Raw genomic sequence first — 27,093 nt, 5'->3', positions numbered from 1 at the left:
AGAAAGTTATCCTGTTCCAGCATCACCTAATCTCGCAAGACACTTGACGAAGGAATGGAACTCAGGAACACGCTGCTCGGAACGACGTTGCCGTCATTGCCGGCTGTCGCCGATCCTGCTCTAGATGACCAGGTGAAAAGACTACTGTAGATCGAAGGGTGCTCCGCGGTTTTTTGTATTGGTAGCACCACATAGGTTGCGCTGGCAACCCCGCACTTTTTAGGCAGCTGGATGAGATTGCGGGGTGCAGACCGGACATCGACATTGGTGAAACCGTGCAGTTGAGGGAAAAAAACCCTTGCGTCCGTGCTTTCCGCATTCTGGTGGTTCTTGGCAGTCTAGTACTGAGTATCTTTCTCCAAGTCTGACTTTTCAGCAGCGGTAAGGAATGACAATCGAGTCGAGGATGGTTGGCTCGCGTGGAAGCGACAAGCGCTGCAGTCGGTTGTGTCGCGTGGCAAAAAAGGGCGCGCGGAAAAGGATCCGTCACACTCGTCCTACGCCGAGATGTCAGCAAAAAAGCCGATGAGCGGTCGAGATGCGAGGCAGCTGTCCGAAATCACAGAGAAGCACATGGACAGTGTAGTCGAAGCGAGGCAGTGAACTTCAGTTGACAATTTATGCATGCAGGACTTCGAGATGTCTTGGCATTTTTTTCTTTCGATCGATTCCCTCGTGTTGCAACCGGCCAAGACAGGTTGGAATCATTGTTGCAACCGGCCAACACAGGTTGGAATCATTCATCAACTTGTCTTGTGGTGCCGGTGGGTGTGCGACGTCGAAGAGTTTCAGAGCAGCTCGACAACCAGTGGCACAGTTTCATGTGATCATAGAGAAAGCGAACGCAAGCCTCGCGGTGAATTTGCCGCTAACCCGTAGAGGCAGAATCGATGGTTGACGCCGTCTCTGGTTTCATTGTACGCCAGAAGCTCAGCCATTCGTGTGAGCGTAAGCTTGTCGAGCGGGGGACCGGTTGTATTGTTGTTCTGTTGTTCTCAGTCGAGACGCCAGATGGAACTCCGTACTGGGACTCTTTTGGGCGCTTCCCGCCATTTCCGCTTCCACCTTTCCCGGACTCGTCGACTTGTTGAACGTGGTTTCAAGGCCAGCCAAACCCGAACCTTCGGAGTCGCACCACGGTTTGCCCCGTCAGAGCGCCTATACCTCTGCTTCTGTCTCGATGGCACATAGCGTCAGCCTACTCCGACCACGCAGTGCAGCGAAACTCCCCTTTGATCCTGCCCCGCAAAGATCGCCATCCTCCAATCAGCAGCTCGCTCCCCGCTTTGCAAGCAATGGAATGCCATGTTTCGAGCTCCGGTTTAGTGCCCATTTTTTCTCGTTGGAACAAAATTACACTTCCCCACACACAAGGTTGTGCTTTGCGCGCTGCGTGGGTAAGTTCCCTTTCAGATCGCACAGCGTTGAGGCTTTGATTTCCCTGAGGGCCCCACACTTTGCTCAATCTCAGCGGAAAGGATTGCGGTTGTGTGTTACCGAGGAGCAAGTCCGGCAAATGAGATATTTCCGTGGGCCAGTGTCGTTGAGCAAAAAGACAGAGTTTCTGTTCCTGACTTTTTATTTACATAAAAGGTCCCCCCCTCCTCGTCCTCGCCGCCTCCTCATCCGTTGCAGCCCTTCGTCTCTCTTCTTCCTTCCCTTCCACCACCTTCACCTCGAAACCCCTTGTCCCAGTCCTTCCTCCGGCGATCTTCCTCTACGCTCTTTCTAAGAATAGGTCAAGCAACGCCAGTTCTGCCCTCACAATCGAATAGCTACAGCCCCTGGTCGACGTTTCGCAGAGATGACGAGCACCACATCGGCAACGGCGGTCATCGATGCCATGCGCGACCTCGAGCATGCCTCCTCGTCCTCCATCGACGAAGAAAAGCGCTCGGACAACAAGCAAGCCGGCGGCGCAGTTGTGCCGCCTTTGTACGCCAGCGACACGCCCGTTTCCGACCAAAGTTTGATCTACGACGCCGCAAGAGAGAAGGCTTTGATCCGGAAGGTCGATTTGATGATCGTTCCTACCGTAGCAGCTCTGTACCTCCTGTGTTTTGTTGATCGGTAAGCTCTATTCGACCTATCGATGCTGCTGGAGATGACCTGGCAGTATCAACATCTGCCCCATCTCCAGCAGCATCAACATCTGCCCAAACCTTTAGAGACAGAAGGCTGACACCGCTGTTTTGTGTTTCAACAGAGCGAACGTCGGTAACGCTCGAATCGCAGGGTTTGAAAAGGACGTAGGGATGAATCCTCGCTCGTACGACTTCAACATCCTCCTTACCGCCTTCTACGCCGCCTATGCAGCCTTCGAGATCCCTTCGACGACGCTTACCAAAATCCTCGGTCCTGGAAAGTGGATACCTGCCATGGCGTTCCTCTTCGGACTGTTGAGCTTGGCGAATGCATTCGTGACCAACTTCGCGGGCGCCATTGCGGTTCGATTCATGCTGGGTGTCTTCGAGGCAGGAATGCTGCCTTCGATCGCCTTCTACCTCAGTCGATGGTATAAAAAAGACGAGCTGGTGTTCCGTCTAGGACTGTACCTCGTCACAGCCCCCTCTGCCGGTGCTTTCGGGGGTCTGTTGGCCTCGGGTATCCTCAAGATCCCTCACATGGGCTCGATTAAATCGTGGAGAATGATCTTCTTAATCGAAGGACTGATCACCATCGTGGTCGCCATCATCGGATACTTTACTCTCACCGACTCGATCAGCTCGGCTCGCTGGCTCAACGAGGATGAGAAGAAGTTCCTGCAGGCGCGTCTCAAGTCCGAAATGGTGGGTCAAAAGGAACTCGTCGACAAGACGCACAAAAAGTTGCTCTGGAAAGGTATCACTTCGACCACTTCGCTTTGCTGCGCGGCCATGTTCTTGCTCGACAACATTGCGGTGCAAGGAACTGCTGTCTTTCTTCCCACAGTAGTTCGCGGAATCTTCCCAGCTCCAAGGTACTCTGTGATCGATCAGCAGCTGTTGACGGTGCCGCCCAATGTGATGGGAGCGATCGCGACGCTCGCTTTCGCCTACTGTTCCGCAAAATTCCGAATTCGCTCCGTCTTTACGATCGCCGGATCTCTCGTCATGGTCATCGGATACGCCATGTTCGTAGGCTCTTCCAACCTTTACGTTCGATACGCCGCTTCGTTCTTTGCCACTTCGGGAGCGTTCACCCAAGGAGCGCTCCTCCCCGCCTACGCAGCTGTCAACGCCAACAACGACAGCGAACGTGCCGGTGCAATCGCCATCACCGTGTTCTTCGGAAACATCGGTGGTCTGATCTCTTGCTGGACCTACTTGAACAAGTATGCTCCCAACTTCTTGCCCGGTAACGGATTGAATTTGGCAGGAGGTATCGCCATGGCATTGATTGGAGTCGGGCTGGTATCGTGGCAGAGATGGGAGAATAAACAGAGGGACGCGGGTAAGCGAGATTGGAGGCTCGAAGGTCTGACAGAAGATGAAATCTACCTGCTGGGATCCGACCACCCGCATTTCCGCCTCAGGTACTGAGCGCAGATCAATGGCCGAAGTGGGAGGAGAAGGAGATCCGAGCGCTGCTGATGCTTCTTTTCATGATCTGATTCGATTGTTCTCATGGGTAAAAATGAATTTTTACGATCTGTCACTCGAAGATGCCGACTTGAGTGTCACTGATGTTGTGTTGAGGATGGTGTGAGAGGAGGCTGACTCGAACGACAATTGGCGATGAAGAACGAAGAACCGTCTGGCACTTGTACGATCATACTATTCACGGACGCTACGACGTACACTCCCGCTCAAAGATGCCGGACCTCTCGTCTATTGCCCTTTTGAGCCTGTTTGCAGCGCAAATTGACAGATTCTCGACCAACATGAGCAGACCCTCACATGACACAGCGTCGCAACTCGAACCAACGAATATCTCTTGCCTGCATCTCGAAAGAAGGCTTGTGTTCGCTGTGTTGCCACACTATCTTCTAACGTCAGATTGAAAGGTGTCGTTAGCTCATGATCGATCGAAGGCCAGACCGTGGCTTCGGCATGCTGATGGGCCCGGGTGGTCGTTATAAGACTTGGTCATCGATGCTGGATCCAGATCTACACGTCCGGAATTTGCCCGGAATGTCATGCCCGTACGGCTTGACATTATAACAAAATGCTGCCCGATTACGCGTGAGGGTGACGATCTGGAAGAAGACCAACACGCACGGAGCAAGCCGATTGGATTCGCAACTCCACTTTCCATGAATTCACACCACAGAAGAGAGAACTGCGCAGCGCAGACAAGGCTGATCAATCAATCCATCTGCGCTCACCCTCCCTCCTTCCCTCCCATACCAGCCAACCACCTTAGAAGACGCTCTTCACGATCGAAATCTCTCAGGTCGGCTTTGATACCACGTGTCCAACATGGCGTCCTCGTGGGCTCACACGGGCATCGCGCCCCTTCTCGAGCGCATGAAGTCGCAAGACGCCGACTTTCGTTTCATGGCACTCAACGACCTCATCACAGAACTCTCCAAGGACAACTATATCCAAATGGACGACACCACCGAAAACAACACGCTCCGTCAGGTCCTCTCCCTCATGAAGGACTCCAACACCGAAGTCAAGAATATGGTCGTTCGTGCCCTGGCCATCCTCGTTCCCCGTCTTCGCGAAAAGAATATGCAGCACGTCATTGACACGCTCATCGATTACATCTCATCCAACAACGACGAACTTAGAGACATTGCTGCCCTCGCACTCAAGACAGTCACCGCTCAGATGCCAACCCGCTCCTCGTACGCCAGCACCGCACTCAACAAGCTCGCACCCAAGCTGCTCAATCATGTGGCCGACGCATCCGCCTCGCAAGAACTGCTCATCGACTCGCTCGACATCCTTGCAGAGCTCATCAGCAAGTTTGCGGCGTCCGTTACCGCAGCCGTGCCTCTTCAAAATGCCCTGCTAAAGTCCGTTGTGCCTGCTATGCGTCATTCACGTCCCGCCGTTCGCAAGCGCGCCCTCGCCGTCCTCGGCGCTCTCGGCTCGTGTGCCACCTCCGATGTTTTCACACAGCTCTCCGTCCAGCTCAGTTCCGACCTCGCGCCGAAGAACACCGTAGACACACGCAAGACGGCAGTACAGCTCATCGGCATCTTTGCACGCACCTGTCCACGAAGGCTTGGTCGCCGCCTTCCCGAATTCATGCCCGCCGTCATCCAGACTGCCAAGCACGAAGACGACGAGCTGCGCGAGACTTGCCTCCAGTCCATCGAGCTCATCCTTCTTCGCTGTCCCGCTGAGGTGACTCCTTTCGTGAATGCGTCCATCGATCTTGCCGTCACCCTCATCAAACATGACCCCAATTATGCCGGCTTTGACGACGATGAAGAGATGCGCGACGCCGACGACGACTTCGGCGATCAAGATGACGACGATGACGATCTTATCGACGACGATTACTCCGACGATGACGACATGTCTTGGAAGGTGCGACGAGCATCAGCCAAGGTGCTCAACGCAGCGCTCACCAGTAGACCCGAGTTGCTGGCTCAGAATGTCGGCAGCGTGGCCCCGGTGCTAGTCGCGCGCTTTTCCGAACGTGAAGAAAGCGTACGTCTCGAGATCCTCGACACCTTCCTCGCGCTGCTCAAGCAGATGCAGCTCTACGCCGGCGGTCCTCAAGCGACCGAGGTCATCGGTTCCGGCTCGGCCTCGTCCGCGAGCCAGGCTGCTGCCATCGCTGCTGCTGGCGTGCTCAAGCGCAAACGCACCGAAGCCGACGCTGATGGTGTCGAAGGCTCTCCGCTCAGCCAGCTCCTTGCTCTTGTACCCGCCATCGCCAAGGCCCTCAACCGCGAGATCATCTCCAAGTCCATCCCAACACGGCACAAGAGCTTCGTCGTCCTGCGCGAACTCGTCGTCGTTCTGCACGGAGGTCTCGAAGCCCACATCAGCTCCATTCTCGCACACACTGAAAAGGCACTCAAGGGCGCAGAGTCGGCCGCTTCGGGAGGATCCAGCTTGAAGGCCGATGTGCTGGGATTCTTCCGCGTTCTGTTCCTGACACACGCTCCGAAGAGCTTCGACGACCAGCTGCCGGGTCTCGTGCCCATCCTTGCAGCTTCCATCGAGGACAAGCTTCATCGGAGCTGCATCGAAGCGTTTCTGACATGCTCGCAGCTCGTTTCCGTGCTTCGGCCGCTGGGCGCGACTGCTGCGGGTGCGAACGGCGCCCGTCCTGGTCAGTACAAGCCGTATTTGCTGCAGATCTACTCTGCTACGGTGAGCAGGCTCAATCGCCTCGATTCGGACCAGGAGATCAAGGAGCGTGGTGTTACTTGTCTCGGCGTCTTGCTCGCTCACGCCGGTGACGATCTCGCCGAAAAGCACGGCGAGTGCTTCGACCTTCTCACCGCTCGCCTGACCAACGAGGTGACGCGATTTGTTACGGTCAAGGTCATTGCTCAGATCGCCGCTTCTCCCGTCTGCGCGGGACCGGCATTCGACGCATTCCTCCAGAGCTCGATCGCGGAAGTCGCGACGCTTTTGCGCAAGTCCAACCGTCAGCTGCGGCTCGCGGCGTTCGACTGTCTTGCGGCTGCTCTGTCGCGCTCATCGACGAGGCTGGATACGGCTTCGTCCAACTCGATCTTGGCGGAAGTGCAGCCGTTAATCAACACGGACATGGACATGAACCTCCTCCCGCACATCCTGCGCAGCGTCAACCTGATTCTGCTCAACGATCCGGCGACGAGGGAGTCGGTGCGTGTGTCGGTGCTTCCGCAGATCTACTCCGTGCTCAGACTGCCCATTGCACAAGGCCCGGCGATGGAGTCGTTGCTGGAGTTCTTGCGGCTGTACGTCGGCGCTGAACCGGCTTCAGCGCCCAACACGGTTGACGAGCTGCTTGCAGCGCTCGATGCCGCCAAGGGCTCTGTCAGCGGTACGCATCTGTATACGACGGTTTCGCGCTGCATCGGAGCCGTTTGCACCGTGTCGGAGGTGGCCAGTGCCAATGTTGCCTCCAAGGCCACCGCGACGCTTGAGAGCGGAAGCGCCAAGGATACGGATGTGTACTTTGCACTGCTCTTGCTCGGCGAGCTGGGACGGTTCAACGACTTCTCCACGCATGCCGGGTTGCTCGACCGCGTTCTGCGCTTCTACGCGGCCGACTCGGAGGAGGTCAAAATGGCCGCTGCTTTCGCCGTGGGCAACATGGCTGTGGGAGCGCTGGCGGTGTTCCTGCCGGCGATCGAGCAGCACGTTCGCGCACCTTCGGACGACAAGGCGTCGAGCCAGAAATTCTTGTCGTTGCACGCGCTCAAGGAGCTCATCACGCACGGGTCGAGTGAGCAGCTGGCGGTCGTGGCGGAGCAGGTGTGGCCGGTGCTGTTCGAGGCGTGCGAGACGAAGGAGGAGGGTGTGCGGTCGATCGGTGCAGAGTGTCTGGCGAGGCTGACGCTGAGCGAGCCGGGCAAGTTCCTGCCGCTGTTGCAGGAGAGGCTGCGTTCGCCGTCGGTGTCGGTGAGGGCGACGGTGTTGGCGGCGATCCGGTTTACGCTTTCGACCGAGTCGTCGGCGGCGTACGACGAGCTGCTGGCGCCCGTGTTGGTGGATTTCCTGGCTCTGCTGAGCGATGCCGAGCTCGAGGTGAGGCGCAATGCGACGTTTGCGCTCAACTCTGCCGCGCACAACAAACCCTACCTGATCCGCGATCACCTTCCGACGCTGCTGCCGTTGCTGTACTCCGAGACGCACGTGCGCACCGAGCTGCTGCGAAAAGTGTCCATGGGACCGTTCCAGATCGTCACGGACGACGGGCTGGATCTGCGCAAGAACGCGTACGAGACCATGTACCAGCTGCTGGACTCGCTGTGGTCGCGGTTGAACCTCGGCGAGTATCTGGATCGCGTGATCGCCGGTCTGTCGGATTCGGACGATGGGATCAAGACGTTGTGCTATCTGATGGTGATCAAGCTGGTCGAGCTGCGCGAGGTGGGGGTGAGGGCGGTGTTGGGGGGTAGGTTGGAGGAGTTGGCCGAGCCGGTGGGGGGTACGTTGAGGAGCAAGTTGAAGGAGACGGCGACCAAGCAGGAGATTGAGAAGCAGGCCGAGTTGCAGCGGTTCATCTACAAGATGCTGGTGGTGGTGAGTAGGGAGTTGGAGGGGGTGGTGGGTGGGGGAGCGACGCCGAAGTTTGCCGGGGTGGTGGGCGAGGCAAAGAGTGGTGCCGGGCACGGGCAGGGGACGTTGTGGAGGGAGGTTGAGGCGCAGCTGGCGTCTACGGCGTAGGCCTGCACGAGAAGAAAGAATCGTAAGAAGCACAGACGGTTTGATGGTGTGGGTTTTGGGGATGTGCAATTGCTAGGGTGCTTCTACGTGGTTGTGAGGGGTACATTTGCGAGTCTTGGAAAGGGATCTTTTGCGCTCAACACGAGTACGCCTCTTTCGTGGGCGATGTAGCCTTTGACATAACCTTTGAAGACGAGGGTAGCTAGGAGCCATTCGAGTTCTTTCTGGGAGTATTTGAGGTTGATGAGGGGGGAAGAGGTGGCTGTGCGGAGGTGGGATAGGGGGAGACGGGTTGAGGATTGCGGCAAAGAGGAGTGAATTTTTTTGAGGAGGGTTCGGAGGGTTGGATCGCGGGCGCGTTCGATGGCGATGTAGGTACCGCGTTTTACGAGGAAGCGTTGGATGCGCGGGTCGAGGAGGGTGGTGTCGAAGAGGGAGACGTTGCCGGTGCGGAGGGCGGTGATGAAGGGTGAGTAGTAAGGGTGTAGCGGTTGACAGGGTGGCGAGGCCAGCAGTGTGGGGGAGGGTAGAGATCCACGAAGTAGTTTGACTGGTATGAGGTACACCAGGATCAAGGTCTGGTTGGTGGTAGCGCTTCGAATGCACATCTTGAGTGCAGCTTCCAGCTCCCCCTCTGCTCTATCGTACTCTTCGTTGAGAAAAGCGAGTACTCCGACGTAGTATCGGAAGGTGACCTGTTGACTCTTTGGAAACTCCTCCAACCCTGGCAGAACGGCTGCATTGATCGCCCGCAAGATATTCCGACACAGCGAAACGCTCTTCAACCGGAAATACGTCTTGAACACCATCCCTACGACTTCATATACACCCCACTTTCGCGATTCGTTGATGTCCGGGTTGCGGTCGGCGATGCACGCTGTGAAAGCTTTGTTGAGTTGACGTGCGCACTCCTCCAACCTCTTGTTAGCCTGGTTCGATGTTCGGACCGTCGAAACCGCCGTACTTTCAAGGTTCGAGGTATCCGCTTGAACCGCCAACCACCTCAGATTCAAGCAGAGGATCCTCAGCAGCGGTAGAGCCCACCTTCCAGGTGTGAGCGTCGAAAAATACCTCAGAAACGCCGTCACCACCGAATTGTACTCGTCGAACGCTTCCGAGAGCCGCTCTGATCGAGTTTTGCCTTCCGCATCCACGGCGGAGGCAGACGTCAAAGAGGACGCGATGGAGAAGTTGTAGAGCGAGAGAAGGTGGTGAAGACACATGTCTTCCCACGGAGCAGAGAGGTAGCCGGAACATTTCCGGAGCGAAGGGATGATCCGGGCGGGTCGCGGATCGCCGAGTTCGAGGAGCGCCGATGCTGCGACGGGACCACCGATGGCGAACAGCTGTGCGAGGGAGTGGCCGTCCGACGTGGACGAAGCGGTAATCACGGCGTCTGCGAATATCGATGGCTTCATCGTCGATTAGCGTTGATCGAGTGTCGATGGCATCAGAGGGTGAAGAGGAGGGATGAGGCAAGGAAGGAGAGAGAGAGAGAGAGGATCTTCGCGTTGGACCTCCACCAAAAAGCGCGCTTCGTCCGGAACTCGGTTTCTCGAAACGCAACATCGCCTTGGACCCTGAACGACACAAGCGACGCCCACTCTGACCTCTCTCGTCGTTCTTCATGCAGCCGGCATCGTCGACACACAGCATCGTGAGCGAATACATTGCAGTGCCATTGCTGATCATTAGAGAAACAACGTTCAAATAAAGGATAAGGGTCGGAGTGATCCAAGAAGGAAAAGGGGTATTGAACAAGGAGAGCCTTACGATTCGCACGCCTGCTTCGTGCGTAGGCCTCCCTCTACTATAAAAAAAGTAATCTCGTACAGCGACGCTGCACACGTTCGGACGCCAAGCAGACCAAAAGTCAGTACGAAAAGACCACCTAGATCAGATCCAACACTCAACCAGCAGCAGCAGCAAGACTTCAGCAAAAACCCCGCTCCATGACCACTCTTCAGCGCAGAAGCTCGTTCAACACGAGAGCAGAGATCGGCGTTGCCGAGTTCTGGAATCTCGACAAGCGAACAAGCACGATGACGCGAAAGATGATGCGGAAGATGGCTCGAAGGAAGATCAGATGGTTGGCGGTTGCCAGGGCGACCTGTTCGCCTCCTTTTGCGGGTGGTGCTTGGTGTGGGTCGGAGACGGCGCCGAAGGCAGGATTGAGAAGCGAGGTGAGCAATCCACCTATGGCGGAATTGGAAGCAGAGGTGGCGGCAAGCGCAGCCGCTGCCCCAGCGAGCAATGCCGAGCCATTACCCGCGTTTGCTGGTGTATTCGCCTCCTTGACGGCTGCCTGTGAGTCGTGAGACTGCACCTTGCTCTTTTGCCCCGCAGTTCCCGGCGCAACGTGGCCAGACAGCCATCGCACCGCGTCCCACGAAGTCAAACCTCGTTTCGCCTCCTTCCCGCCATCATCGTCTTCGTTGAAAAGATCGTCCTCGACAAGAGGCAGCTTCTGCTGTTGTCGTCGAGAAGCCATCAAGTCTGCTGCTGAAGTGAAGCCTGGCTGCTGCGTTTGCTGTCGTTGCTGCATCTGCTGCTGCTGCTGCTGTAGTTGTTGAATCTGAACGAGCTTTTCGTACCTACCTCTGATCCTTCTGTCGAGCTTTTGACCTTCGCTCGCCAGCCTGGCATTCCTTGCTTGTGTGCGCAGCCACTGTAGCAGGCGTCTTAAAAATTTGTCACCACCGCATACACCGCTCCCGTGAATCCTGCAAACACCAGAACTCCAGACAAGATCGCTGCCACCCGGTTGAGCAGCACGTACCTCTCCAGATCTTTCCACGGCGTCGCCACGCTAGTCTTGGTTGCCATCGCCACTTGGTATCCCACGTTCGATCTCGGTCCTGTTTGGAGCATCGGCTCGGCTGCAGAGACGGCTGTCGTAGTCCCGTCCGATGAAGACACCACAGGCGAGGGCGCATAGCCGTGGTCGAATTCGTCTCCAGGATAGCCGGCGAACATTCGACTCCGACGAGGCTCCTCCGCCTCGAGCAAAGGCTCCATTCCGCGCGGATGGCGCCAGACGTTGCCGAAGCTCGGCTGCGGCTCTTGCACAACACGTACGGGCGATTGGTAGAAGCTGACCTGAGGGTTGGTGTCGAGCAGCGTGCCAAAGCTTCGGGTCTTGCTCTTGCGCGCTTTGCTCGGAGGCGGCCTGTTCGGGTCGCTGTTGGTCGTCTGTGCACTGACGGTCGTACCGATTGACGAAGCGGCATATGAATACGACATCGTCGAAGGCATACCGCTCAAGCCCAGACCAGAAACACTTTCGCCTTGGCCCATTCCCCAAGCTTGCTCGTAGCTCGAACCGCCAAATGTGGTCGAATTCGAGCCGATGTTGGGACTGGAATTGGCTGACCCTTGATTCTGCATGCTGGGCTCGTGCTGCCAGACGTCTAATTTGCCTCGGACACGCGGATCGTCCGTAGAAGGATGCCGGAGTTGACCGTCGGGGGTAAGGTACCAGCCGCCGATCATCCACAGCCAGGGCATGCCGAGGAAGCCGGCCCAGAACATGTTCTTGCTCGGCGTGTTGCCGTCCAGCAACGCGGCAGGTGTTCCGAATAGACCATGACCATTCGCAGCAGCGTGCTGACTTGCACGACGCTTCGATCGACTTCGATGCTCCATCGACGGAGGCTGGTTATGCGAGTTGAAATGAGCGGAAAAGCTGCCCGATGCGCGATGGCGGTGCTGTTGGCTTCGTGTGAAGATCGAAACGGTAGGCTGGTCATCAGCGTGTTGCTCGTACTGATGATGACGGTAGTCATCGTCCGCAAATCGAGCTGTTCGAGTGCGGCGGTGCAGCTTGGCTTCCTTCTTTTCAGGGCTGATGCCGAAGTCGTTGAGCTCAGTGGTGGGCTCAGCTGTCATGCTTTGGTCCTCAACGTGGTGACGCTGATCGTAATGATCAGCATCGTAGGCCCAGGTGTCGGGAGCGTCGGGCATGGGAGTGTGGAAGCTCTCGATCCCACCGTGCGCCAGCTCCTCATCGCTGAACGCCGTACCTTGGCCTGCGAGACGACGCATCTCGTCGCGTGCGCGGTCGAGCTCGGATACGGTCAAACCATGATCTTGAATCGGATTGGCAGCTTTCGATGAAGCTTGTCGATGAGCAGTAGCACTGCCAGAGAGCATGAGCGGGATGTGGTTGGCGGTCGATGGCCCGGCAGCTGCCTGATTGGCACCGTATACGTGCTGGTGTTGCTGCGAGCTGGAGGCTGCACCCCAGTCGTGGGGTTCGAAAGCCATCCGCGGTGTGAAGCCGGATGGACTCTCTGCGACCCGTGGAGAGCGCATGGCGTCGAGCCACGCGCGTTCCGTAGCCCCTACTGCCGGTGCCGACGTCGGGACCTCGTCGGATGCTTGGGCGCGTTCTTTGCCACCGAATACGGTCATCGACATTCGCTTCTTGCTGATGCTCGCTTCTCTCGAAAGGCCACCGTGGCGGGCTGACGGGTCCAGGTCGTGGGACTTTCTGGCATCGTTGCTCCTGTCAGAGATGTACGGTAAACGAGGCGATTCCGGCGCACGGGCGCTCGACGTGATGTAGCCGATGCCCGAGCTGCGCTTCTGCTGGCGTTCGATGGCACTCATCCGACGTAGCTTCTTGAGCGCATCGATGCGTTCCTTCTCGCGCTCTTCAGCCGAGAGGTCACCACGATCCATGCTGTTCTCCGGCTGTGCTTCTGCGACGACTCCCTCTTCGACCGGCGCAGGGATGCGAGGCGAGCCAGCGAGCAGACGTAGAGCCACAGCACGAGCATCCTTCTCTGCCGCTTCGTCGTCCTCGCCCGGAGTTGGGGAGCGGAATCTCTGACGCGCGTTCTCGATCTGATACCGTCCACTGCTCTGACGCTTCTCCACCAGAGAAAGCGGACGCACATTCCTCTCCTCCTTGGGAACGGGAGCTGGTGCCCGGTCGCTCGACTTGCTTTTGTGGCTCTGGTCTGCAGTGCTGCTGTTGGCCAGCTCGATGTCCTCGCTACGGTCGCCCGGAGCAGCGCCGATATTGAAAGAGGTACGTCGCGGGGACGTCACGGAGCTCCAGAGCTTGCTGACCCACTGTCCGGCCTTTGCGGCGTCGCTGCTCTTGGCGGCCTCATCATGACGAAGCATGACCTCAGTCTCGAGTCCTCCATCATCGAGGTTGATGTTGACAAACTTGACATCGGAGCCATCGTTGGCATGGCGCTTGTCGCCTCGCATTCCAAGGGCCAGAGCTTGAGCTGGGCTGGGTTCACGGCTCCGGCGTGCGTTGCGGCGCCACCCGATGCTGCCAGTCTTTTGCTCGGTCGACACGCCGAGATGGTGTGCTGCCTCGGATCCAGAGGACAGATGGACAGGCGTGGCATTGTAAGCGAAAGCAGAGATGGACGAGGCGATGCTCTGCGAAGGAAGAAGTGGTCGATCGTTTGCGACCTGTGCACGGTGCACTGTCACGTCGTTCTGCATGGACCCTTTCACGAGCGAAGCCAACCCACCTGGACCGCTGCTACCGGTTTCTTTGCCGCTCGCGGTTCGTGGTGAACGGCAATCGTTTGGTAGCAGAGGACTCGGGCCCTGACCCCCTACGAGGTCAAAACCCAGACCTTGGTTGAGATTCTGACGGCTTTCACGTGTGAGCAGGACCTCTTTGGACTTGGACCGCACACGATGCATCGCGCCGGCCTCGGGCGACATCTGAATCGAGAGATGAGGAGAAGCGCCAAAGCGTGCCGCTTGGCGCAGCAGATCGGTGGTGATGGGTGCAAAGCCTTTGACCGCGTCGGGAGCAAAATAATCTGGCGAAGTATCGCTGACGACGTTCGCAGACGGATAGTCCAAGTCCAGGCCGAGACCTGCGACAGCTGGGGCTCGCTGTGAATCGCCACTTTCTTCGGCATCCACAGATTCGTCCAGCTGAGGCGTCGAATAGTTGCTGTAGATGATCGTTGTCAGAGCCGGAGAGACGGCCGAACCCTGCACCTGCGACTTGGCTTGGACGGGCACGTTGACATCGAGCAGCAACGGCGACTGCGGCCATGGACCTACGGTGCCGCTGCGGTTGCGCGTCATGGGAGTTGCCGCCTTGGTCGAGGATGGCCGCAAAGCGTCGTGCGAGGCGGCGCGCTCCATGTTCGTGCCAGCAGGAGGCATCAGAGAAGGTTGGCCGGTGACAAAGTTGAACGCATCCACACTCTCGTCTGGCGTCGACACGGTCGAGATGACCATGGTCTGTCGCACCTTGGCGCCTGGATGCTCGTCGTCGGTGGTGACGGTGCTCCTCGAGTCCTGCCTGGATCTTGCTCCGACCTCGGCGTCTTGCTCAACGTGAGGCAGGTTCGCTCGGCTAGCACGCTCGTCTGCACGAATGGACAGACGCACTGCATCCTGATCAGCTTCAAGCAGTCGCTGATGCGACGCGAGCTCCTCGTGCTGGAGCAGAGCTTTCCGCTGACGTTGCGTCAAGATCCATTGTTCCGTGTTGCGGTTGCCTCGAACTTCTTCTTCCACCGCCGTTGATGCTTCTTTGAGCGCTGCAGCCGCTCCTCTGAGTGAGGTCATACCCGATGGGAGGGCCGTCCTGCTTTGATTCTCGCTGGAGACGGGAAGCTCGCCGGATGAAGGTGCTCCTACAGCCGCGACAAACTGTGTCTTTCCGTTCGCGGAAGTGCCAGGCATCGTGTCGGAAAACGCTGGCGTGAAGGGTGTCAAGGGAGAATGATGGGTTGAAGGTGTAGAGCGATCAGACATGCTCCACGTCATTGCGGTTGTTGCCGTCGAGCCTACGGTGTTGCTGAAAGTCATAGGCACCGAGGTCAGGGTGGAAGAAGTGTTGACGCCACTTACTCCCAGCGAGTTGTTCGAGAGAGCAGTGGATGGCTGGGACGCACCCCAATGAGTGTGGCTGGGGAAGAATGCTTCGTATCGCTGAAGGGGCGGCAATGGAGGTGGTTGTGCACTGTCTTCCGACGCCCATCGGCGGTTGTCGTGAAAGCTGTGATTGCTGTTGGCTACTGTCATACCATCTGAGTTGGCGGTGCGGAAGCTGTCCAAGCTGCTTCGACCGGTCTGCGTTGTCCTGGATCTCAGCGATCGAGGGGCCTCACTGAAGTCGATCGACGAGACAGACGGTCGAGTGCGGCCGGCTTTGCTCGCCGTGGAATTGGCATCGTTTGCGGTGTGATAAGCTGAAGTCGAAGGCACGGAGTGCTCCTGCTGGAAAGAGGGACTGAGTGCAGGAGATGGCAGTGGTTCGTTGGGAGGCGGGAACGGTGGAGGTCCCAGAGAGGCGAGAGACGCCGACGCTCGGAAGGATCGATTGGAGTGGGATCGTGCACGCTTGGATTGCACCGGTGTTGCGCTCGAGGCGTACGACGGGGAATGCGCCGCAGCCGTGGGAGTGCGTCGGAGCGCCTCCGAACTCTGTTGTTTGTCCATGGCACGCGCAGTCGAGGTGGAAGCTGCTCTTCGGACTGCCGCCGATTTCGAGGTTTCAATGTGAGAAGGTGTGGGACTAGTGAGATTGTTTCCGCTGTGATGTGGGAGACGGTTGATAGCTGCACCTCTTCTTGTCGCACTGAGTGGTGTCATTGGCAGCGGCTGGTCCGAAGCGTGGGAAGGAGAGGCGAGCTCGCTTGGCAAAGGCACAGAAGCGGTGGCAGGTGTGATGGGAGAAAAGAGGCTCTTGCCGACAAGCTCTTGGCTTGGCTTCGTCTCTGGCTTTATTGAGCCGATGGAGAGCAAAGTCAGCGCTGCGGATTCGGCTTCTGGCTGAAGTCGAAGCTGTTGCAACGCCAGTTGACGTTGTCGCTTCGCTTCCGCTCCTGGTGTCAAGTCGAGCGGAGCAGGTGGTGCTTTCCTGCGCTTATCCCAGTCGGCATTCGCTCGCATGCTCCGTATCGCCTTGCTGTTGGGAGAAGGTGATGTTCGAAACATAGGCGACCCTGACGAGGACGACGCTTCTGGGACGACAAGCTTGATCGGCGTTGTTGGCGCATCCGCTGCGTCGCTCCCCGGAGCTTGCAACGACTCTGGTGTGTCGTCAGGAGAGAATTGGCTGATGGGAGGAGGGATCGTGTCATGCTCCTGAGACGAATCGACCGCAACTTCGCTCGAGTCTTGCTGGTCTGAGGACGACAAGGACTGGTCGAAGCGGGAAATATAGTCGAAGGACAGGTCCAGGTCGACATCTGCATCATCTGATGACGCTGCGGGCATCTTGTTGATGTAGATGGGATCGCAGTCCGTAGATGTCCCTCCGAGAGTCAGAGGCCGTCCGCCGAACGAGGCGCGCGCGAGCTCTGCCGAAAAGTGGTAGACCTTCCTGCCCTGCTGTGAAGATGATGCTGGCTGATTGTATTGTGGTTCAGATGGCCCTTCGGTGTGTGCTGTGGATGCTTCGGCAAAAGTTGACACGTCCGGGCTCGGTGTTGTGCTGTTGGCGAGCCAGAGGCCTGCACCCGAGCCGCTGTGACTGTGCGGTGAACGATGCAAGGTGCTGGAGCGAGCAATAAGCTTGGATGGCTTGCGAGAGACGCTGTGGTCCTCCATGCCCGCAGCTGATGTTGAGGCGCTTGCCATGCTATGAAAGATCGCCCGCAACTAGCAGCTTCTTGAGTGAGTGTGGTGTCGGAAAGCAAATATGCGTACTGGCTATCAGAATGAGACTTGCGCGATCCTAGATCTCGCGGTCGAGCATGATGGCTGAATGCAAGGTTGACTGATTCCTACACGAAAAGGTGCTCGTCGGAAGCGATCACGTGGTGATGTGTTTGTCGTTGCTGTTACTCTTTGTCGTAGTCGAGCTTGTGCGTGCAGCTGATGAGGCGTATGGCAGATGAAGCCGCAAGCTGAACGATGCAGATCTCTGCAAATGAGGCTTTGATGTAAAAGTGGGTTGTATAGAAAATGTGATGACAAAGACTGCGTCTATCTGATGGTAGCCGGCGAAATCTTATGTGATGTGGGGGTCGATACAAGATGAATGAGTGATGACGATTGCTGAATGGTGTAGGTGGTGGCGACGACGACGACGACGTTGACAGAGGGAGTGAGGATCGCGGGAGTGAGGATCGCTGGCCGGAACGGACGAGATTGATGCTGATGCTAAGCGGAACAGCTTTGCGTGGGGAAAGGGCAATGTAGGCGGTTGCGGTTGGTGATCGTGGCAGTCAGTGGTGCCGTCAGTCGCAGGGTGAGATCTGAGCTGTAAAGCGGGTCTCAGTTGGGCGGAAGCGAGCTTGAGGAACCGAGGGCTTGGCTTGAGGATTTGAACTCGGAGCAGCTCAGACGTAGGCAGGGCAGGAGCAGGAGAATGATCTGGAGAAGGTCGGGTGCAGCTGAACGAGTTGAGCAATGGGTTGATGTTTTGGGTAAGACACGAACAAGAAAGAGGAGGGTTGGAGGAATAGGAGAATGAATTCGGCGGCTGTGGCTGCAGGTCGAGGCGGAGATCGTCGACAGGCATGGGTTCGGAGGCGGTCTCTGCTTACCCCTCACAAGCCACCGTTCGAAACTTCACGTCTCTGAAGCGCAGTGCAAGCATCGAAGCTGGCCTTGTCCACCAGGCCAGGCCAAAGGGCGGCAATGATGACAGAACAAGCGGTTCGGCCCGTCAATGTGTCACAGAGCACGTTCTCATACTATAGCTCTGATTTTGTTCGTTTGCACCTCGAAACGGACAGAGCATGCACGTAGCAGATCCAATGATGCATTCATGCGGATAGTGGCAGGTAAAGAAGCTTCATACAGACCCAGTGCCGTACGAAGCGAATCGAGAGAAGCGTCCGAGAGCAACATGAGCTCGGTAGAGGAGCCCAAGGCGGAAGGTCAAAAGCGCAGAGAGCGTCGGTCGAGTGAGACCGTGTTGGACGGCTGTCAGCCTTGGAAGCGCCGTTTGCCCCGCCGTGTGTTGTGTTGTTCTCGATCGACGTTCTGGCTCTGCAACTCGGGAATTTTGAATGCATTTCCGTTGTCGCTCTGCACTGCGCTGCGCCGTGTGTTGTGAGTTCAATACCGACCGACGTGCAGCTCTGAACGCGTCTCGAATTCAAAACACTGAACCAACACATCAACCAACACTCAGAATTCTCTTTTTCGCCTTTCGCTGTCTCTGACGCTCTTTGTGGCAACTCCGACTCGGCGATGGAGTCTCCTTGAGCCGACGTGGTCAGCTGGTCTCGTCTCGTGTGTTCTTTTCTGCCTCTACGCTCAACGTGTCGCCCATCATCCGGAAACTTTCGCAGCCCTCACCGGCAAGGATTGGATGGCATAGCCGTGTCAGTGCAACGCAAGATGTGAAAGTATTGCTCCTCACAGGGATGATAGCGAGAGAGGCCATCGTGCAGCTCTTCTGATATGGCTCACAACGTCAAAAGCACGGCAAAGCAGCAGTTGCAGGTTGCGTCTTGCAGGACTGTGCATCGCAGCATGCTGCATGGCCACACGGTAAATGGCAAAGCGAATTATGTTAGATCTGAAGCTAACGACTCTGAGATTGTCATGATTATCTAATTGCGATTGGCCCCTCTCGACGCTCGACCTTCTCCACACCTTCTCAAAGGGGCCCTATCTCCCAACCTCAGCCTTCACTGACGACCCTCGTTCCAGCAAGGCATACCTCCAATGGCTTCCACAGCGACATCAAGACCGCCCAACAATGCTGCTGGCAGCAACGCCGCCGCTTCATCTTCCAACTCCTCCGCACCCTCCACATCCAAACCCACATCCACCGCATCGACCTCCCCATCAGCACAGCAACCGCAAGTGTCTCTGCTCGGAACGCTACCAATACACCTCGTACCAGCCCTGCTCCGGCGGATCGAGTCAAATCTGGTCACCCTGCCGCCGACACTACTGTGCGAGAAGGAGACGGTGCTTGCGCGGCACGACGACGAGACGTCTGCGGTGAGGGAGACGGGCGACAATGCGTGGGCGAGTGTGGTCAAGGCGAGGAAGGGAGTCAAGTTGAGAGTCAGGGAAGCGGTGAAGCGCAGCAATGATGGAAAGGATGGTGTGGTGGGTGGAAGCGAGTCGGTCGAGTGCACGCTGTGTCTTCCGCTACCGAGCTTGCCGGAACGTCAGTACCCAAAGGCGTCGGTTAGGCCGAGTTACAACGTCGAGCTTCTGTCAGATACCGCCGTCGCTCCGGGTCAAAACATCGGAAGAGACGATCCTTTCAGAAGCACAGTAGAAGATACACTGCTCGGCTTCGACCCAGCTACGTACCTCAACACAGACATAGTCAATGGCTGGAAAAGCTTCGTCTCGTCCATCGGATGGAGACCGCACTTTGCATTCCTACGCTATGGTCTGTCCTTTGCGCTCAACGAGATCCTCTCACGAAGTTCCTCCACCGCAAGACCCACGCTGTTGAACCCCTCGCACGGTACAAAGCACACGCTCAACGTGTATCGCATATTTACGCCGGACCCGAGCGGTTACACGGACGAGTGGACACCGCTCGACCCAGAAGGCGCAACGGTGGTGGTCGAGTTGACTGCTACCGTCGGAGGAGAGCTGGATCAGAGTCTGTTCAACCGGTATTGCTCGCCCGCCGAGGTTGGCGCGGCGACACAGGCCGATGGAGGCCTGGATCCCCCTTCGACGATAGAGAATGCGGTCGATTTCGCCGATTCGGCCGCGAGGTCGTTGAGAGGGTTAGTCGATCTCAAGAGGGAAGCGTATGATTAAGCTCATTCTGGCTCATCCCTCATCCCGCGCTCTTGCTCGCCATCCACCACGCACACTCCATCCATCAATGGAAAACCCCATGTAATTGTACAACATCATCTTATCAATGTCCACACCGCAAAGCAACGCACGGGACTTTACTACTCAGCCGAAGCACATGCGCGAAGTTGGTGTGAGAGAGACGTCCCCTTCTCGTGTTGCACTCGAACACCGAGATCGAAGAATACTGGATCACCCGCAGTCTTCGTAATCTGGAACGCAGCATCCCCATGACACGATCAGCAACATGCCGCCAGACCTGCAGGGATTGGTTGAGTTTTCGAGGATGCTGACGATATGGCAGGCGAGCTTAATGCTGACTTAAACAACGATCATACCCACGAAGAAGGACGTGACTCAGGTCGAAAAGAAGACACAAAGTGGAAATCATCTCGCGTGCACGATAAAGGGCATCGATGCTGATCGACTGGAAGACGCTGTTTGCGACGACGAGGTGGCTGCCACCTCCCACCAGGCTTGCGATGAACAATTCATAGACGCTGTTGGAGACGAAACGGCCTTGCTGGTTCAACAGGCTTGTTCTTGTCGAGCTTGTCAACAACCTAGCTCTTGTGCGTTCTGAGATACGCCATATTTTCAACCCTTCTCTCGATCCCCACCCCAGTCATCTTGATTTCGAACGGTGCATCCCCTTGACTCAGCCAGCTCGCGCCTGATCTTTCGAGCCGTCGTCCACACCCACGCAAACCAGTACCAATGGAGACGTCCTCTTCAACCACGCAGCTCAAATCTGTGCATCGCCATTCATGCTTTCCCACTCATACCATCCTCACTTATTTTGGAATTGTAAAGCAGCATCCCCACAACTGGATCAGCCTTTGCCTGATCTTTCGAGCCATCGTCCACATACAGGGCAAGGAGTGCAGATGGGACATCCTCTTCAGCCACGCAGCTCAAATCTGTGCATTACCATTCCCGCTTTCCCACTCATCCCTACCCCAGTCATCTCTAAGGTAAGACGCAGAATCTCCATTTCTCAATCAGCCCGCGCCTCTTAGAGACGTCGTCCACATACATGATAAGGAGCACCACCGGCCCGTTCCCATTCCCAAACCAGCTCCGACCCCTTCTCACCCTAACTCACCGCACCCTCCATCTCCCCCCTCACCTCGCACAACGGCACCAAAGCAACCCTCCCATGCGCGCAACCAAACGGAAACCTGCAGCCCCCCAACCTCCTCACCACCCTCTCGCACGCCTCCCTCTCCAGCACATCATTGAACATGATCGCGCCTCTACAAGCTGTACTCTTCAGCACCTCCAACAGCTCTCCCGGCAACCTTCTCCACGCCACCAACCAGTCCTCTCCTATCTTCACCTCAAAGAGTCGGTCAGAAGAGTCGAGACAGTCCGTGAAACATTTCTGCAGCAGCGACTGGTCCTTCACCTTGCCCCGATCGGTGAGAGCCTTGTCTTTGAGTATGTAAGGTATGCCGTCGAGATCGACTTGAGCGTGACCGAGGGTAGGGTGTATCATCACGATGGCTTTGATTGACCAGCCGAGCATCTTCATATGTGACTCGACGGCTGGAGTTCCTTTGATGAGATCGTATTGCTGCATCGAGATCGGCAGGGTGATCGTCGACTCCAACTGATACAATGCAGTTTCAGCAGCACAGTCGGCAAGATACTGCTCCAACAGATGCTCCAATCGATATCGCTCATCAGCAGCGTGCTGGTCGATGCAGAACACGACGCCATTGGTCTTTGAAGAGGTCGAAGAAGTGCTGCAGAGGATGAGTTTGCCATCCACCTGATTCAGCACGTGAGCTGTCTGCAGGTCCAACCGAGTGATCGCGAGCTCGACGACATCCTTTCTCCTAGTCATGCTGCCGACGTCCGAATCATCATGATGCAGTGGCTCTCTGGCAGCTATTTTGACGAGCGATGCAGATCGACATGAGTCAAAGAACCTACTCCGCCACACCAAATCTGATGTTGCAGTGTGAGACGGCGAGGGCATCGCAGCAAGCGCTGCATCGAAGCTCGGGTCGTCGAATTCATCCATGCTGTCCACTTCGTCACGACCCGCTCGGAACCCACGATCTGGGATCAGAAGACCGAGACTTCTTTTCAGCTTTGTACGATCCACACCGACGCCTCCATACAGTCCGCGAATTCTCTCTGATACCGAACCGCCATCGTCATCCTTCGACAACGACCGAGGAATCACAGCGGTACTGTGACCCGTCCGCTGATCGATGTGAAAACTTCGACCACTAACGGGATGTCTCCATTCGACCATACCCTCCGGGACTGCGGCTGCAGGACCATACGACTCGACTGCGAGCGATGCTGTGGCGGGGCGAGCTCTGAGCAGTGTGGATGGTTCATCCTTGGCTTCGATGTCACAAGCGGTGCTTGGCCTGCTTGATCGTTTCCTCTTTCGAGATGTCATCCCGTGCTCGACCTGCAGCTGTCTTCCGATGACTTCCAGCAAAGTTGCTTCGAGAAGTTCGATGCAATGCAAAGCCACTGCTCAATGTCGCTGCGATATGTCCGTCAGGATGTGTATGATGCCCTGACAACCTCGAGTACAAACGTGGATCGAAGCGTGCAAGTCCTCATCGTGCGAGGCTCGAGCCTTTATTCCTCTCAAGTACCTTGTCGTACATTTTTGGGCACAGTGCCACCTGCGCCCTTACAAGTACGGCCAACTAGGCTACGCTCCCATTCCCTCGAGCTCAGAATCAACGGCTGAAAGGTGGAGCTTCACCTTCCTCGGGAGAGCGAGGTAGCCTTGTCAAGAAGCAGCAGACTTAGCCAACCAAGGCGGCGGAGCGTGGCCCAAGGAGAAGGTGGAAGAAAGAGTCGCTTCACTGAGCCAACGCAGCTTTTTTTCCCCCATCTAGCCCCCTACCGGTTTGCTACGATCTGACATATTATAAGAGGAAAAAAGGACGCAAGGGTCCAGAATGCAGAGTCACGTGCAGTCGCCAGTCAATTAGTGCACGCCAAATCGTCGTGGTGGAAGGCCCGGACGTGTCCCCCGGCTTCTGCTCTGTTGCCATCGTGAGCCGCTTGATCTCTCTCACTCCCCGATTCTCATTGTTCGTATCTCATCAGCTAACGTCGACTCGCATATACAAGAGGAGATGTCAAGACGTGGTTGTGAGAACGATGCTTGACTGAGCATGCGGTAGAAACGGATTGGCGTGCCAGGCGAAAACCAGTCTCGCTCCTGCGTGGATGGAAATACCCGCGTCACAGTCGCAACACGCGCCGAGCACCTCCTCCTCGTCCTCCTCCTCAGTGTGTATCTGAATTATCTCAGACGGACGCGTCTGCCAAAGATTCATTCCAAAACACTCAGACAAGTTCAAGAACATCACGCTCTCTAAGACACTACACACAGGACAGACAATTTGAATCGAGAAAAGGAGGGTAGCCATTAATACAAAGAAACAAAAGAGGACGAGGCAAGCGTGAGACGCACGCGTCAGAGCTGGATCGTGTGAGAGCCATCGCCACCGATCACTCGGCTGACTCCACCAGTCAAGTTGAAGACAGCCGGATCGACAGCTTGGCAGACGGCACGAACAGCAAACACGACAGAGGGACAGAGAAACGAGCCAGTGTTGTACAAAGGGGAAACAGCAGCAGCCAACGCCGGAGACCAGACTAGCGAGAAAAGGGGCACATCACGCGGCCACTTCCCGGTCATCCCCATCAGCTCAACAAAAGAGAGATGGGGATGATCTAGAGGCTATGCAGCGATGGGCATCAAGAGTACAGTGCTAGAAGAGGAGCCGGCAGCCAAACGCGCAGCGACAAGAAAGGTATCATAAACAGCAGCATTTACGATCGAGACGCTACGTTTATGCCTTCTTGGCAGGGGCAGCCTTCTTGGCAGCTGGCTTCGAAGCCTTAGGTTGGGTGGGAGCAAGAGGTTTGCGGGCAGGAGCGTCAGCCTGGATGTTCGTGGGATGGACGAGACAGGGGGGTTTGCGGAGGCGATCAGCGACGGAGTGCAGATGAAGTGGTGGCGCGATGGAGACAGCGTCGAAAGCGTGATGCCGACGCGCCAAAGCATTGCAGCGAAAAAGGTATTCGCAATAGCAAGCTGAGCAGCGCGTCGACGTGTCTATCCGGGTCTGTCCCATCTTCCACTGTGGAGCGCTGTCCTTGACGCGCCTCGTCACGTGGAACCATACCAGTCTGTCTGGCTCGGTCTCCGGACGGACTCGGCAGAGGAAACCACCATCACGCAGCTCCGACGCTGAAAGAGGGTGTGGTGAGACTTACCTTCTTGGCAGCAGGCTTCTTAGCCTTGGTGGCCGTTGACGAAGCAACCTTCTTGGCGGCGGGCTTCTTGGCAGCGGTCTGAGCGAGTGAGATTGAGGGTGGGGTGAAGAAAAGGTCAGCCATGGGTCCCAAGCATCAGATCAAGTCAACGAAGGGGATATCGATAACGACGACGATGTCGAAGAGGACAAGGGTCGATCGAACTATGCGGGTGGGCGTGCGCAGTCTCGATCGGAGGTCGAGCGAGGCGCAGCACGCGCCGGGACCAGGCGAGCGAAATTCAAAAAATGATTTTCGGGGTCCCTCACATCCATCCACTCAACCCTCCTCCTATCCGATCATGAATAGGACGAGGATCAACTTACCTTCTTGGCAGCGGGCTTCTTAGCAGCAGGCTTCTTGGCGGCGACCTTCTTGGCAGCAGGCTTCTTGGCGGCGGCGGGCTTCTTCTCGACCTTGGCCTTGGGAGCGAGCTTGACCTTGCCCGAGGGGCCCTTGGGGAGGACGAAGGTCTTCTTCTCGGCACCGCGGGTGATGGCCTGGTTGACGCGGGTGTTGAAGCTGGCCTCGGAGCCCTTGGCGGTCTCGGGGTGGTGAGACTGGATGTACTTCTTGATGGTGGCACGGCCGATACCAGCACGGGCATCAGCGGGGTGGGCAAGGATGGCCTCCTTGATCATGGCCTGTAGAAACGCGACGCGACGGAAATACGCAGCGACGGCGACGGCGACAAAAGCATGGGCGATAGCGACAATGAAATGGGAATGTTGATGTCAGAGAGCTGAACCGTGACTGAGCCATCGATGGCGAGCGAGGTGTGCGTGCGAGCATGTGTAAATTATTTTTCGCGATGCATCCTCCATCTAAGACGCGCGCGTCGATCGCCCATCCACTCAAAATGGGATGGACCATGGACCGCGACGGGCAAGGCTGAACAAACGACGCTGTGGACATACACTGCCTCTCTGGTGAGTCGCGCCTGATATGACAGACAAGACTCATCCACCTCATGAGAGAAACTTACCTCGTAGGAGACGCTGGAGGTAGCGGCCTTCTTGGTGGCGGCCTTCTTGGCGGCGGGCTTGGCGGCGGCAGACATTGTTGTTGTGGTAGTGGACGACGGTGTCGAAGAGTGTTGGTGAAGAAGGTGTTGAAGAGTGAAAGACAAAGAGAGTCTTGACGATGGTGTTGGATGAACAAAGATGGTGGTGGAGAGGAGGAAAGAGGAAAGAGAGGAGAGGGAAGGGGAAAGGGGACGGGGGATAAGAGGGCGAGGTGGGCGGCTTATTGGGGGGGGGCAGCGCGACGCAATGGCCGAGAGGGGAGAGCTGCTCCAGTATCCCAGAATTTGCGTCGGCCTCAGTTCTGGCTCTGTCAAGGGTCGGCAACACGGAATCTGAATGAAAGGACCCCCAGATGGATGGCCGGCTCGAGCGGAAAGAAGGAGGGGGAGCTGCAGCCGACCAAAGGCACACACAGCAATGCAGGGTTACCATGCCTCACACACACACACAGACTGTCCAAGCCGAGTCGAGCGAGCCAGAGGCGGCACACAACACGCAGCCGCGTCAGAGGCGAACCCGCCTTTCGAGAAAAGGCGTGGAAAAACAGCACAAAATGGCGGCCCGGCTTGCACACTGCACTATTCTCAACATCTGGGTCTTGGGTCTCGCTCTCTCCATTTTCGTCGTTCTCCCGTCCCGTACTCAACCTCTTCGTCCTGATGCTGCTCTTGCACCTCCCTGTGGGTATGCGTGATCGTCTATCTCCTAATCGCGTCGCTGTGTATTGTTTGCTCATCTGTCGTATGCCCTGCACATTACAGTATTGATGACGGGAGAGCAAGTATATGCTGTGGAAGCTCGCATGGCGGCTTTTGCCATGCTGTGTTGACCGTGCGTTCTCGAGGGTCCGTGAGTGAGACGCGATGCAATATGTTCCGACGCGATCCTCACTGGTCATTGTGTCGACCCAAGTGCCGTTTCATCATCATCTTCACGCTGTCATAGCCCTCTGGTAGACTCAGCTCATGCTATCTGCTGCAATTGTCAGGTCGCCGCAACGAGTTTGTGCTCTGACATTTGATCACAATGATGCGGTCCTGCAATCCACGACAGCTTTGCTTCCCAAAATGATGTCTCACACAAAACGGTGACGTCCAAGCGTGGCGCCTCTCCTCCTTGATCTGCTGTAAGCATTCTGGCAGAGCCATGAGACTCGTGGCAATGGTACCGAGAGAGTGAGCAAGACCGACTCGCAGTGCTGCCTGCTCAATCCTCGACCAAGTCGACGTCGTCCCTATTCCTTGCATAGAATGCCGTCCCTGCGAGATCAGATGCAACGACGCTCGTGGTTTTTTCTCTTGTCTGTAGTATCGCTTCCTGTAATCTCCTCTTATCCATGAAGCTGGGGTCTTTCCGGATCTGCATCTGGCTTGGACTATGTTGGTCGATCGCTCCAGCCGCCAGCTCGCCTGCACACCCCAGCGCGTCTCCCAAGTGCACACTGACTCTGCAGTTCATCCATCTCCATGCTCGCCAAGCTGTGCATGCATACATCCTACAGCATACTCCTCAGCGCTAGACACAGCAAAACCCGACGTGATGGAGTTCGTCTGTCGTCGATCGCGCGTGTCGAGTCCCAAGCATCGCTGCTTTCGCGTCACCGATTCGGTCGTCAGGGTCGCTCGCGCTCTCGCCGCGAGAAAACCTGGATGGCGTGTTTATGCGCAGATACGTGCAGCTTGTCAAAATCGCGCTGGTCTTTGCTCGAAATCGTCTCTCCTACTTCTCTCTTCCCTTTAGCAGTCTTTGATCCGATGAACAAC

The 27,093-nt window shown here is 56.7% G+C and overlaps 9 protein-coding genes across 9 annotated transcripts; 4 read left to right on the top strand and 5 right to left on the bottom strand.

The window, feature by feature from the left end:
- Positions 1-54: 54 nt before the first annotated feature.
- On the top strand, positions 55-1,191 carry PHSY_001399 (glycerophosphodiester phosphodiesterase; the record flags this gene model as incomplete). Its single annotated transcript, XM_012332031.1, has 2 exons — positions 55-132; positions 1,000-1,191. The coding sequence occupies 2 exons, from the start codon at positions 55-57 to the stop codon at positions 1,189-1,191; spliced, it is 270 nt and encodes an 89-aa protein (XP_012187421.1).
- Positions 1,192-1,804: 613 nt separating this feature from the next.
- Positions 1,805-3,521, top strand: PHSY_001398 (transporter; the record flags this gene model as incomplete). The annotated part of the gene is made up of 2 exons (XM_012332030.1): positions 1,805-2,070; positions 2,207-3,521. 2 exons carry the CDS (start codon positions 1,805-1,807, stop codon positions 3,519-3,521), a joined length of 1,581 nt encoding a protein of 526 aa, XP_012187420.1.
- A 927-nt stretch (positions 3,522-4,448) lies between these two features.
- On the top strand, positions 4,449-8,270 carry PHSY_001397 (HEAT repeat containing protein; the record flags this gene model as incomplete). Its single annotated transcript, XM_012332029.1, has 1 exon — positions 4,449-8,270. One exon carries the CDS (start codon positions 4,449-4,451, stop codon positions 8,268-8,270), a length of 3,822 nt encoding a protein of 1,273 aa, XP_012187419.1.
- Positions 8,271-8,353: 83 nt separating this feature from the next.
- PHSY_001396 (hypothetical protein) lies at positions 8,354-9,688 on the bottom strand (the record flags this gene model as incomplete). Its single annotated transcript, XM_012332028.1, has 1 exon — positions 8,354-9,688. One exon carries the CDS (start codon positions 9,686-9,688, stop codon positions 8,354-8,356), a length of 1,335 nt encoding a protein of 444 aa, XP_012187418.1.
- Positions 9,689-10,233: 545 nt separating this feature from the next.
- Positions 10,234-10,815, bottom strand: PHSY_001395 (hypothetical protein; the record flags this gene model as incomplete). Its single annotated transcript, XM_012332027.1, has 1 exon — positions 10,234-10,815. The coding sequence occupies one exon, from the start codon at positions 10,813-10,815 to the stop codon at positions 10,234-10,236; it is 582 nt and encodes a 193-aa protein (XP_012187417.1).
- A 137-nt stretch (positions 10,816-10,952) lies between these two features.
- On the bottom strand, positions 10,953-16,820 carry PHSY_001394 (transcription factor; the record flags this gene model as incomplete). Its single annotated transcript, XM_012332026.1, has 1 exon — positions 10,953-16,820. One exon carries the CDS (start codon positions 16,818-16,820, stop codon positions 10,953-10,955), a length of 5,868 nt encoding a protein of 1,955 aa, XP_012187416.1.
- Positions 16,821-18,893: 2,073 nt separating this feature from the next.
- PHSY_001393 (acetyl CoA carboxylase) lies at positions 18,894-19,961 on the top strand (the record flags this gene model as incomplete). Its single annotated transcript, XM_012332025.1, has 1 exon — positions 18,894-19,961. One exon carries the CDS (start codon positions 18,894-18,896, stop codon positions 19,959-19,961), a length of 1,068 nt encoding a protein of 355 aa, XP_012187415.1.
- A 349-nt stretch (positions 19,962-20,310) lies between these two features.
- Positions 20,311-22,419, bottom strand: PHSY_001392 (hypothetical protein; the record flags this gene model as incomplete). The annotated part of the gene is made up of 2 exons (XM_012332024.1): positions 20,311-20,500; positions 21,320-22,419. The coding sequence occupies 2 exons, from the start codon at positions 22,417-22,419 to the stop codon at positions 20,311-20,313; spliced, it is 1,290 nt and encodes a 429-aa protein (XP_012187414.1).
- A 633-nt stretch (positions 22,420-23,052) lies between these two features.
- PHSY_001391 (histone H1) lies at positions 23,053-25,365 on the bottom strand (the record flags this gene model as incomplete). The annotated part of the gene is made up of 4 exons (XM_012332023.1): positions 23,053-23,202; positions 24,267-24,344; positions 24,632-24,949; positions 25,291-25,365. 4 exons carry the CDS (start codon positions 25,363-25,365, stop codon positions 23,053-23,055), a joined length of 621 nt encoding a protein of 206 aa, XP_012187413.1.
- Between the last annotated feature and the right edge of the window lie 1,728 nt (positions 25,366-27,093).

Source organism: Pseudozyma hubeiensis (genome assembly GCF_000403515.1).
Source record: "Pseudozyma hubeiensis SY62 DNA, scaffold: PHS15, whole genome shotgun sequence".
NCBI classification, from domain to species: Eukaryota; Fungi; Basidiomycota; class Ustilaginomycetes; order Ustilaginales; family Ustilaginaceae; genus Pseudozyma; species Pseudozyma hubeiensis.
Note: the sequence above shows the minus strand (reverse complement) of the source record. Positions and strands in the feature narration are given on the sequence as shown.